At 38.5% G+C, this 14058-nt stretch overlaps 1 protein-coding gene across 1 annotated transcript in view; it reads right to left on the reverse strand.

Annotated features, from left to right (window-relative positions):
* LOC111243273 (protein FAM13B-like) overlaps window positions 1-12996 on the reverse strand; it is a 57876-nt gene extending 44880 nt beyond the window's left edge. The window contains exon 1 of the mRNA XM_086983546.1: window positions 12240-12996. Within this exon, the coding sequence (XP_086839672.1) occupies window positions 12240-12517 (278 nt within the window). The 5' untranslated portion in view covers window positions 12518-12996. The remainder of the gene's footprint in view (window positions 1-12239) is intronic.
* Window positions 12997-14058: the final 1062 nt, after the last annotated feature.

Here is a 14058-nt window from a genome sequence, read left to right on the forward strand (position 1 = left end):
TGAGTATCAGATCGACGATCTACCATGAATGGTTGCAACAATGTGTACATCTGCGATTATTTTTGCTCTCCACGCATTAGCGCAATTCTACTGCACAGTAGACAAATATAATTAGCCCGAACACGCTATTTGTGGCCCTCAGGTGAAGGAGCCTTGTACGCGACTTCCTTCTGTTTTGCATCAGCCGTCGGCGCGTGGCTTGAAACACTGGTAACGTACAAAGCTGCCAACTAGCCATAAATACGATTACTTCATACTTGCTTTTACTGATAAGCCAACTGTCGTTTATTAACATAAAGATAAAATTTGAGACACATATATATATTGCTTAAGAAGATCTAGAAAGTTAATTTTCTGAGCGATATTTAACATAACTGAGGCCTCACCCGAATGCAGAGTACCTTTGTTACAAGGTACAATGTTATTACATTGAATTTGTTTACTGCTGGCAGAAACCGAACACGAGGGAACAATTCAAGATTTCTACAAGCTTAATAATAATAGTATTCAATGCAAAAATCACACATGAATGAATGTGTTCAATTGTGTGGAATGAACTTACACTGGACGGGTCCTCCGTCAGTTATGCACACGCAAAAGGCAGGTGTACACGTCCCTGACCTGCTCGTCTTGTGACAAGGTATATATCGCGTTCTCAAACGCTCGAACGCTCAAATACTAAACAGAAACCCTCATATTTTATATGTTAACTGTAATAATATACTTTCCGTCACGTCCGTGTATAGATACACCCATATGACTCTGTTTTGAACTGCAATTCAGCCAGCTAACAATATATCGTCATGTAGCGTTTAATTCCAAATGAAGGAAACCAAGTTCACAAAAATCCCAATAGAATATATACTTTCGGAACGAATTTTACCTTTGCAAAACGTAAAAGCTTTCAGTGCCAATAGCTTCATACCTAGATAAATAGCACGGCGCTTGCAAATCGCTCCTGAGTCATTCCACGAGTAGAAAGTCTAAATTTTTCTACCATTGAGTCAATACTACCCGAGTTGAATTTCCAATAAAGCGTTTAGATCTGCCAAGCAATTCGTTCAACAAGCGGGTCCCTGAGCATTCGTAGTTATGCTATTCAATCTTGAACAATAGCAACCATGACCACTGTCGTTGAGACGAAACTCGTGAATGGTTCGATTGATCTTCTTTGTGGTTCAGAAGATCGCTAGCGTTTTTCATCTATACGTACAATAGCGTTAAAAACAAATCAGTATTTCTCTCTTTCTTGTCTGACAAGCTCTAGAACCACCCGCTTGTAAGTGAACATACGCTATGAACCACCAGAATTCCCTGCAAGACTCGGAAAGGAAAAGTACTTATTTAAAATGAACTTTCTAATTGTATCAGTCGTAACACGATAACAATCGCTTTCATCATACGCACATGGTACACCTGCAGCTTTAAATTAAAAAGGTACTTTTTTCTGAATGATGATTTCAATACAGAAGTTAATATCACCGTCGGTTTATACGCTTGAGTCGACATCGGCATTAGACGTCAGGTTAATCGATAAAACCACCTCGATCGAAAAAATCGATAAAAATGTATGAAATTGTTAAACATCTCTTTCTAGAGCTCCCAACGTGCCGCCTGATCAGATCGGTCACTATTTCCAGGTAATTTCGAAACAATTCAACGAAGGTCCTGAAGTAGCGCGAATGCATGGCCAGCAAATAGGTTACAAAGGTTAAGTTAATTCTATTAAAGAAGGTAGATTCCTGAATATCTTCTGTCGAATTAAGCCGTGGCGTGGCCAACTGGCACTACTTACTTTTTTTAAATGAAAGTAACCAGCTAGAACTGTTTTTATTACAGTCTTTCAATTGTTCCTGACAAGCATTTTTATTACCACTAACTACGCTTTTCAGACCAGTTACCTACAACTTTTCATCAACTTCGATGTCGCTTGGGAGACTACTTTGCTCTAACACTAGAGAATTTGTCACCATACGAAAACGTATTTAGTGGATCTTATTGACCATATTGTTTACAGAACCTATCGCTGATCTTGAGTATCCGTACTCAATGTAATGTTTCACCATAAACGCGTCCAGAAATAATTCCGTACAAGACTACTAACTTACCTGAGAGCACCCTGATACTATATCATAGATGTAATATCAGGAAGACGCTAGACAATACGATTTACTTCAAGCGATAAAATGTTGCAGTGCTATACACAGTATTACATCGACATACATTTTGAGCTTTACCCTTTAATTCCGCGAACGAGGAATCAAATCTGAAGCCAATTTCAATTTTTATACGCGATCTAAGGTCATACGTTCCGGTCGAAGTTGAGTTTGAAGACACTTAGCCTACTGAATGATTAAATTTTCTTCATTATGACGAGCAAAAAACAGAAGATTTTTTTTCATATTTCGTATTTGCCGTATTTCATGGGCATCGTATTCTATTTGCCATTTGTGTAATCGTATTTCCTGTTTGATTAGACTACCTTTTCCCCTAGACAAATATACACATTCAAGAATCCTTCAAATAGACTTTCTTTCTGCCGCAGCTAATTTGCTACCAATAAGTATATGCATAGTAGGCGTATAGACATCACATTGGAAAAACCTTGCTACTTCGATATAAGGATTTAGGTGGAGAAGGCAAAAGTTCTCTTGTAGTAGAAAACAACTAGTTAACAGTTCTCCAAAAACATTAACACCCGAGCGCTACCTTTTTATTGTGTAGAACAAAGCCACTACAACAACAGTGATCGAACTGAACACAGGAGTCTCGGTCTTATTCACACTACCCCTTGCTCCTATCAGTGTCCTCCTAATTTTAATCTCGCAATCGGATTTTTCATGTGTTGCATTGTAACACCGTACTTAGCAATTTCAGTCCTTTAGTCCACTTAAGGTTTTTTAGATACTATGTTTCCTATACATTTCTCGAATCAAGAAAAGCGTGATCTATTTAATATTTTCGTAAAAACATGCAGTTTCAAACACATCCTCTTTTGTGGGTCTAAAACGTGTGAGGAAGTGTACATGTGGAAATGTCGCCATCCGCATCTTGTATAATATAATGTTTATGCTGGGTAATGTATTCCTTACGCTTTGGCCATATCTTAAATTTGTTTATTTTTGCTTTTAAGAAAGGTTCGCTACACAAATGGTGCCGTTCGCTGCGTTGCCGGCTCAGTCCATACAGTCCATCTTCAAACATAAGCATAGATCACCCGTAGATTTTCTACTTTATTGCTATCATCGAACGGTGGAGGCACTTTCTTATTAAAAACACTTTTGCGTTAGAATGTAATACGCATCTTTTGATTCAGTTTCTATAGTGCTTGATGAAACACCAAGTTCTAAGCGGAAAATAGAAGCTTCGAGTTCGGAAGTTCTATTATTTAGTAGGTAAGCTTGATGTTCTATGAAACAGCGTTGTCTTATGACCCGCTGTATGTGCTAGGACACTGTACTATGGTCTGATTGGTCTTCTAAGAGGCGATCGCAGTAGCCTATAGCTTTTAAATAATACCATTATTAGTGAAATAAACAAGTGTTTATAGTGGGTGGCAATGGTACGTCAAAGGCCATCTCTAATGCCGTCGCCTTTTTTTACCTTTATGGATAGCAATAAAGCGGAAGTTTTGTCGTCGTAGGAATTTCGTTAAAAAATATTGAAAGCCTTTTGAAACGTACCTTGTTTTTTTTTTATAGAATGAATGTACTTCGACAATATGACAACAACATTCGCCGGTTCGTATTATAACTGCATTTAACCAAGGTATTTCCGCTCATCGGCGATCTCCAAAGACTTAACCTCTGTTGGTGAAGGTCACTTCTTCCCAAAACCGAACAACGGCCAGTTGAGATAACGTTTATGACATATATATAATTACATCGTACAAAGTACTTCGTTTATAATAAAAACGCTGAGGAACACGTTTTTAATTCTTAAAATCAATCAGTAATTATTCATTGTTATTTAGTTATGTTTTAAGGGTAAGACGTACGCAGTAGTTTTCTTACGGGGCTCCCTGATGTGTTTTCTCCCGATTTACAACGCTCATACGTGATGCAGTTATTGCTGAGTGTTAGACTACTGCCGAGAGGCAACGGTTGTTTTCAAACATTATCAGAGGCAATGGGAACACTGATTACCGTGATTTCGCTTCTCATAGCTAATTGTCAAGAGGTCCACAACTGAAAAAAAAGAACTTTCCAGTTGTTAAGAGAATGATGACAGATTCTCCCTGCATAATTTGTTGGTAAAAATCGATCTCCGGACTAAAAGAAAAGAAAGGAGAACTTATACAACCCCTTATTGTTCATTTTACATTGTTGGATGGATTAATCGCTGTTTCTGTGTCAGTAAAGGGTTTTGAATCAAAATCAAATGAGAGCTGTACCTCGCTTTCTACTGGGGATACAGGTAGTAATTACTTGTCATCAGTAGCCTTAACCGAATGCTTGTGCTGAAGAGATTTTCATCCGTTGCGAGGACATTTTGTTGAAGTCATATATTGGATGTACCAAAAAAACTGAATAACAACGCAAAAAGACTACTAAATGGTAGAAAGTAAAATCAAAAAAAAAAAAGCCGATTTTATATCACAAAAACCATTAAGGGTCACTAAATGTAAACGACTAAGTTTTGGAGAAATCAATTCAAGTTAGGCAGAATAACTATTATAATAATAAAACATCGAGTTTTTCTTATTTCTCCTACTTGAAGCTAATGCATCTTCTCGGCTGAAGCTTTGTTTCAGGTACTATTGTTCTTTATCGGGTACAAAGTTTTACGCTGATTTATAGGGAAGAACGGAATAAATCAGCGTCTCGTAATGATACAGTTAACATAGGAGAAAAATGTGCTTCAATAATATACTTACATAATGTGACGTGGTGTTAGATATTGTTCAACGGCAATCTATATAAGGTTCTTCCGATTTGATCTTCTTCTTAACTCATTAACTAATTATTAAGTCATTTAACTTCAACGATAAAGACTACTATTAATATTGCTATGAAATTCTGTTAGAACTCCAACAAAGACCAGATAAGAGCTATTATTTTCAAAAGACGTTTCGTTTTATCATTTATAGCAATACTTTTATCTTGAAAAGGTTCATACTTGATTGTGCTTAGAATTGATATGTCGTTATAATATAACTAATAAAGGTGCTTATTTATTATAAAAGATCTAATCTTTTGGGCCCAACAGTCCCTACCAATATAATGCAGTTTGGTTTAAGTGATTTTTCCTAATTCGCAAATTGTGTCCTATCCACGAAGGTTACCTTTCATAAGTTCTATTATGATAAACTTGATGATAATTAAGAGAAAAGCATTTATGTTAAGATACCATAATGTCGAGTGGGATGAAATTGTGTCGCTTTCCTACATTCATGAAACCATTATAGCGCAAAGGTAAAACCTATAGACTTTATTAATCACTTATTAGCATCAAATCGAAGGAGTAGCGAGCAATAAAGGTCACGAGTACTGTCCGAAAACTTATTATTATTATATACAAAATCCACTAGGTCTACGGTGCCTGTGGTTCCGTACCTCAAAAGCGGATCTACAGAAGCACTGTAGAAAACAAAATGTAACTGCCTTCCAGCTTTTTTCAACCAATCTAATCGTACAATTGGAAGAGGTGCTCTGAGTTTACAACTACTCTGTATATTTTAAATTATGAATTTAACCTTTACCAGTTTTAGAACTCCGCAAAAGTTGCAGGATGAATCCAATCGCTCTAAGTAACTTTTTTTCAGCGTAATTCCTCTTCAGTTAGATTTCTGCCTTCATCATTGCACATCTCCATTTGTATCTCTGTGATTTCATAGCCGCAAATAACTTCTAGTCGTATACACAGTAAGTGATCTGCTTGTTACGACTTCGGACCATGGTAGAGAAAATGCTTTAGACTCCACTTCCGAATAAACCTACATTATAGATTACAACTGCTAGCTTATAAATGAATTTCTGCCTTGAATAACCATACGTAGAGAGAAAGAAGAACGATCAGGAACAAACAAATCTGACAGTACCAGATATCTATTCAAGTAGCGCCAAGCTTCTTTTAGAAAACATTTGGCAAATCTAGCAAGAGTATATCCATGAGAGCCATGTCGAGCCCAGCTAACTCAAAATTACATGCATGTGCTGCTCGGCCCCGCTGTTAATCGAGGAAGAATACTTCCTTAGTTCATTCCGCAAGTTGTGGCTTGCGCCATATGGGTACCGCCACGCAAATGGAAAGGGAACAATAAGTGGGAAAGGGAGATCAAATACTCATTTCGGCTTGTCACGTGACGCCAACAGAATGATGATGTTGACGTTGGGATGCTCTTGGTCAACTTAGTGTCTCAGTATGTGTTAGCAGTATAATCTATATAAATGCTTAAACTGAGTCGCTGAAGTTTATGAATGGGCTACGAACGTATCGCAGGTCGGTATGTACCTCAGTGGAGAGAATTACCGCAGTTCGCTTAGCAAATGCTTTTGTGGCCACTATTTGTTCACATCAGATCAATGTACACTTCATTTATAGCAAAATTACATGAAAACGCTATAATATATCATATTATCGTAAAACGCTAATCGAACTATGATTATAGTAGAGTAACCACGAATCAATTTGCGAGGTCACTCAAAAAAAACCTTTGAAAAACATGTTTTCTTTCAGTTATTAACGTTTTCGACATCACATTCCAAAGAGGATCACCGTAACAGAGCTGAAGTCTATATTTGACTGTTATTTAGGATTCAATCTTTTAGGATATGCTTAGTAAGTGTAATTAGCATTTAGCTAAAAGATACATGCGTAACGATGAGCGCTCAAAATCGAAATAAGCAATCAGTATTCAATATATGGCAGGAGATCTATAAGATTTAATAGGCAACGAGGAGGAGGAGGAGTGAAAAGAAGGACGGTAAGTTAAAGGCAATTGGGATCGATACAAATGGATGAGGGTAAAATAACATTACGAACCGAATTGTATAACTTTAATTATTGGTATTATTACTTCTCGCCTGAATATGCCATTCCCGAAGATGAATTGTCAAGATCGATGAAACCAGAATGTCGGGTACAGTAGAGAAACGCCACGAGTATGGCGAGGCGTTTATTATTACGTGGAAAAACAAAACGCGTAACTTGTCTAATGACCGATTATCAGCAAACGACCAGGTAAAACGACACTGTATTGACAATGCGTTGCTGTCCTACCACTTAATTTCAATGATGGTAAAGGAAATAAGGAATCAACTAACATTGAAAGAAAACAAGTGATGCAAATAAATAAATCCGAACAAAAATATGTTATTTGGAGGATGTTATTCTCTGTTCACAAATGTCAACTATTACGTGATCCGGAGTTGAAAAGACTAATGTTCCATAAGTCGTTACACTTTAAACAAGTTTAGCAAAGTTACAGTACTCATGTGAGCTGACGGCGCCTGTCGTTTCTTGGGCATGTTACTCACCAGGCAGAGATTTTGTTGGACCCAGAGATATTACAAAAAATTAGATGTGGGCTGTTCAACAAAAGACCGTTTATGTTTCAAAGACTGTTAGTTGGTAACGCAAATACAGTGCGAGGTCATGTAATGTAAATCCCATCGTTATTACTAACGCCTGGCAGATGGATGAGGGGAAAAACGGAACCTGCCATAGTGAGAGTCCAGAGCTTAGTTTTTTTTTAAGTGCGTGATAGCCAGCGGCTGAGAATAAAGAAAAAAGTGATGCATTCTCGGTCACGTCAAAATGTGAATCCTTACAAAACGCGGAAAAGCGCTTGCGTAGATGAAGAAGATATGTAAGAAGCACTCTTGCTTGGAAATGTAGTAATATTCAACATGGAATAGGGCAAGTTTGCAGATGGACGCTAGCATTGAAGGATCTAGCGGGAAAAAAAATGATCTCAGCTTGCAGATGACAAACGCTTAAATATGTATGCTTTAAGTATACGCAAGAATTCCCTTGATTCGACTGGTAGAGCAGTACATGTAACCCAATTTATTACTACATCCGCTAAAATAACCTCCGTGAGAACTACTCATCGACGATTTATGAGAGTCTAATTAAATAACATCAGCCGCTAATTGGACTCTTAGTAGATCAAGCGGTAGACCTTGTATAAACAGGAATAGACTTACACAAGTATGGAGTTAATTGTGAAGTTTGTACCGAAACTGACCTGAGCACATCGTCCAAATTTTCAGATACAAGATGCGGTCGTCACGGAAAAAACTGCGTAAACAAATTGACGTTTGAAACAACAAGGACGGGCACTACTGGTACAACAAGAACTTCAGGGTCGTGACTTTGGGAGATCGACGGCAATGTGGTAGCGCTTGCTATAATGCGCGCATAGCAGTGCGATATAGCTGCAGAAAACAGTGAGCAGAATGACTTTGACTACTAACGCGATGATGAACGAACGTTGCGGAAAGGACTGATAGCGGGAAAAGTAGAATGAGTGTGTAATCACGAAGAAAGACTACTGCGCTGGGAGTGCGCCGTCATCATTATGCAGCAAGGGGTGGAAGGACTGGAAGGAAACCTTCTCCATTTCTGACCTGATCAATTTACGAAAGGATTTCAATGGATATGCAATCAACAAATTATAAACAATGATTGGAAGAACAAACATTGGCAACAAAAAGTAGAATACTACAGTGAAGTTTTCAAGGGAATGCTTAGTAAACAGGGAAGTACTTATATATGACAAATAGCGAGGGGGAGTCGTCGAACGATCGACGTGCGACGCCAACGTTAAGAAATTGGTTGATTGTTGTAGCTATTAGCCAGCTAACGCTAACGCTGTCGTGGCAGCAGATATAGTATATAAGCACAGAATTAAAACTGATTTAGATGAAATAATGAAGATATTGATCGTGAGCTCACACTAAAAGTTCCTAGTCTAAAATCAAGACGCTACATAAACCCTAAAAAAACAAATAGTTCTAGCGTCCAGTGAAATACACTCATTAGAAGCTACACACATAAGAGTACTCAACGAGCATTGTTCTACTTACGGACCAATAAGTGCTCTCTGTATTCGTCATGTTCCCTGTTCCTCCTCTCCTTGCCCGAACAATCCCCTCACTTGAGCTGTCCAGAGACATACTATACATCTGTCATATGAATAAGCAGTCGCCGTAACTCCCCAGCTGAAGCGCATGTCCCTATATCGCCTTTTTGACCTTGACCATGACACATAGCCCAACTCAGTTGATCCGAAAAAAGGACTCAAATGTGATCAAAGGAACCTAGACTTGGACGTACCAAAAGCAAAATTTAATTTTCTTTGAAAATGCTTCCTAATAATGCCTAGTTCTACTATGCCTTTCTAAACAGTTAAAGGTTTCCTTTTTCACCTTTTCCTGCGATAGGAGAACAGTATGTAACGTAGATTCACTAATGAAGTGATGTGGTAGGAATGATATTGGGTTAGAAAAGAAGAGATAGCTGCTGACAACAGCGAATTCGTTGCCCAAAAAACACGATGCTGCTTCGACTTTATATTTTGGTGCAGAAGCATTAGGGGACAGTTCGGACAAAACGATTTGAAGGCACATGTACAAGAGCATAGTTGAACGACATAGCTTAAATTTTTCTGAACTAATAGATAACACTGCTCGTTCACGCAATATATTTAAGAAATTATTCTAAAATATACATTCGTCTTTGTGGTTAGAAGTATTTTATAAAATGAAGTTTTATGGACAACATGTCTAATGCTCCTACGCATAGTTCCAGAAATAATTCTCATTCGCTTTTATATCTTGCACCTTGAGACACATCAGTCGGTACGAGATTCTTTTGCAGTCCGTCTGAGGCAAGCGATCGTAATGAACTTTTAGGAGACTAAAGTAAGATTACTTTCACAAATTCATTTTTATGTAGACCTCGAAGGGTGAGAATTCGAAATTTGCCACCTTACCCTCACATTTATAAAATATTTCATACCAACGGAGTAGATTTGGTTATCATACACAAAAAGCCGGTACTTCACGTGAACGATTAGCAACAAGGAAAATCAAATTTATTCGAGTTTACTAAATTAAAAAAGCCAGTATCAAAGATAAAAACAGCACCCCGAACTTATCAAGGCCGCCAACCTTTTATATACTATAACACATTCTTTGTGATAAAGAAACCTTTGCACTCTTCAAGCCTTGTTCTAGGCCTATTTTAATGATTTAACTAAACGGCACAATAACTAGTTGGACCTAGGTTAAAACCTAGACATTGTTCACACTGTTATCATATTCCAGTTATTATTTCATAGTTAAACACAGATAAAACTTTCACTATTACTGGATAGACCTGTCCATGCCTTATAAAATGTTTAATTTGAGCCAGTGCCTAGCTTCCATTTGACGTTCACGCAAAATTGGTAGGATGTTAATTCAGACTACTATATTCGGTATACTAATGCTTTCTTCAATAACAGCAGGAGCAAAACAATACAACTCTTTTTAGTGGTTGTTATAACATAGGTATTCCACCCGAGACAAAGCTAAAGTGTCGTTACGTATTTCTAGTGTACCCAATCGGTTTGAGCTCGGTAGTGGGTTAGCTTTTGATCTACAAGAAACTATGAAATACTTGCTGCATTGTGCGAAGCAGGTACCCGCCTGCTTCAGACCATGCACCTCTTAGCACACATACACCAAGGTGCTTATATGCCAACGCTTGTGTTTTCTATTTGAGGCTCGCTTTGGCCATTAATTTAGAGTTATGGTACTCCCCTAGAAAATTTGCATTACAAATACTTCAATTAATTTTTTTTTAAATTAAAAAGGTATATTAGTCTTAAATCGGGATAAACCTACACACCTCGCATCCTAGCACCCTTAACCACTCATCTAAAGTTCATCATGATTCATTGATTTCTGTCCTACAAAAAGAGCCGGCATATAAACACTAAAACCCATGAATATAAATATATATGGCTCAGTTTAATGTTTTAGGGTCTAGCCGTTCTCCATTGAGGTATTTCATTGTACAATTCAATCGGAATAGAGCTGAATGTAAAAAGTGTGAATGTCGCCATATACCAAAGCAGTCCGTGAAACAACTGGATCCGAATTTTTCGTGATAAATGATTGGCTTGTACCAATTTGAAACCTCGAGTAGTTCAACAGCTCTTTAAGGTAAAACCTATGATTAGGTCAATGCTTGTTAATTCCTCTTTTTTTTTTTTGTTTTATGTTTCAAATCTGCGAATCGATCAAGCGCATAGTATTCACCTCAACAGAGAATGCAAAAAAACGCTACATCATCTAAGGTTCTAGCTCGGAACGCGCCATGTGTAACTACAATACGAAGCCGAAACAACTTGCTGAAATATAAGGGCCTGCAAATTGCTACCAAGATGAAATAAGTCCTCGTACACCCAAATGCATAAAAGTGTAGAATAGTACTAACTGATAAATTTGCACACTGTAATTGAGCAAAAAAAGTTGCATATATATGCTTCGATCCATTGTGTCCGATCGTTTATAGTAAATTTGATTTTGTTATAGAATATGCAATGAAAACTTTGTCCAAATCAAAGTACGATAGAACAATCAATAAGTGGGCGGCATTTTTTGGTTTACTTAACTCAAAAAAAAATGCACGGACTATAGTCTGCTCTGAACTTGACTTTACAAAAAAAATTGCGCGCAAGCATTTTCTTTCCTTTAAATTAACTTATTTCGCAAACTTGCTTCAATGAGATTGAGGCCTATACACTATGTAGACCAGACTATACCTTTAATAAGGCATTCGGTTAATAGAGTAGAACTTTCACCTACTAAATCCTATGGTAGGTTCTAGTGTTTCGATATGTACGTTTTTAGCCTAATAACGTATAGGATATTCCAACAGTGCGAAATATCATCAGCTTAGTTGCAAATTATGTATTCAGTATGTATTCCAAATACCAAGAAAAGCCCCTTAGCTTTTTCGCTACCTTTACTTCTTGAGACCTGTTTCAATTCTACATAGCTTTGAACCATTTTCGTATCGTTTCAGCCTTAAGGGGGTTGTCAGATGCCCGTTGCATACTCACTGCTAAGTGTACAGGCACCTGCCGAATATCAATCAATCTATTGTCCCAAAAACAGATCTCTGCTACAGCTACAAAAAGTAAAATGAAGTTAACCTTTTAACTTAAAAACAATAAAGGTATAGTCATCATTTGTCTTATTAATACCCAGCTCTGAAGTGTTCAATGTCAAAAGATCACCTACCTGGATAAGACGAAGGGAACTGCCTGATTCTTTGCCATAAGAATATCAAGTGGGACGCCGAAGACTCGATGATCGTGCGCACCCGGGTGAGAAGATTTTCGTCGCGCTGCCAGTGGTGAACTCAATAATCGTCGAACGCGTTCCATGCGCGTTTCGCCTGGAGCCGAAGCACAAGTATCCTGCTGGGTTGCTGTAGTCCCGGCAGGACTCGGGCCGCCTTGGGTGTTCGTGGGAGTCCCGGTTACGATCCCGGAGCTCCCAAAACTACGCACTTTCATCACGGCGCGAGAAGCTACCCTTAATTGCTGATCTAGTGAACAAGCGCGTCGCTTCAATTACGTCTTACCTCTGCCGTATATGACTGCAGAATTTCAAGCTAGCCAATTGGCGAGAAAGATATTTACACGTTGACTGAAGTGGTAATGCATTATCACACTTTTCCGGTATATCTCTCGTGTTTTTATAGCGTTGCTTTTTCTTCTTCCAATTGCTTTCATACGATTAGCTTCATTACGCTCTTTATTTTTGCAAACGAGCACATAAGCCCAGTGAGTACGGGAAGGCGGAGCGATAAAAGAATAATAAAAAGGTTTTCGGTATTGATGATAGCCTAAAAGTGCCCGACGAGAAGAATTGCAGAGTTGAAGAAAATCCGCACAATCGAGCATTTATTGATGTCGACTAGACTTCAACACTTTCAGCATGTTCTATTACTACTAGGCAGAAGAAGGCAGCGGAATACGTCTACACACAGTAACGCATATAACCTCAAATGCACGCACGCTCGCAGACTGGTAGGCAAGTACCTACACGCGTCGATAATTTCCGCGCGTCCTTGCTATCGTTTGTTTTTTCTTACTTATTTATTTATTGATAGTGACTTTCAGACGATAGCAACAGCGATTAGTAATAGTTGTAGGTCTCCCTGGTACTTCGTTCTCTGTGTCTTCCCTCTTGTTGCTTCCCGCTAAACGTGAATTGGAGACGTAGTGTGGAAAAGCACCAATTCCAGGCTCACCCGCCATTGCAGCTGACCATGTCATTAATTGCGATAGTCATCTATCATTAATATTATATGGTGATATTGCACCTTTTTTTTTTCAGATACAAAACGATCATTGAGAAGAGAATTACTGGAAGATGCACAATGTATTGCGTGTGACTGTGTAGGGGAAGGGGAGGGAAGAAAAGAAAATACAGCTGTAGCACTCACTGATCACTTGCACTCAAGCTACGGTAGCCCAAGATGAACAACAACCTAACACACGTTTTTGGGGGAGGCAGCGGTTTTACGGTCAACAGTTACATTTCGTTAGCCGATGTTGGTTCACACTCTACGGCTGTTTCAAGTAGCGACAAAAGAATAGGCGCAGTTTGGATAGCATCAATTGGATCCCCAGTTCGCTCGAGGGATCTACAACTCTGTCGTTACACTTCTGTTTATCCTCTTGTTAGTACACAGCCTTAGTGCCTGTCCTATTTTTGTCTTGCAAAAGTGTGCCACACTTAAACACCTCTTTTACCACTCACGAACACTTGTACTATTGACCCAGCACTGGGTCGCTTTTGCACGTGGCGCTTTCGGCACCCCTCAGTCTTTTGGGGATGGCTGGCCTGGAAATGACGCTCGTTAGGCAAGCGCTGTCATAAATTTACCAGAGCCACTAGTCTACAGATGGTTCGGTTGACGTTATCGTCACGGAATTCGTTGTCATGCCAATACCCAGAAGAATCTAAGCGAACCTTAATTCATCAATCAGTCATCAGCTAATTAACATGTACTTAATTTATCCACAAAAGAGCTATTATTTGACGCGAT

The sequence above is a fragment of the Varroa destructor genome, unplaced genomic scaffold (genome assembly GCF_002443255.2).
Source record: "Varroa destructor unplaced genomic scaffold, Vdes_3.0 BEIS01000001.1, whole genome shotgun sequence".
In the NCBI taxonomy this organism is placed as follows: domain Eukaryota; kingdom Metazoa; phylum Arthropoda; class Arachnida; order Mesostigmata; family Varroidae; genus Varroa; species Varroa destructor.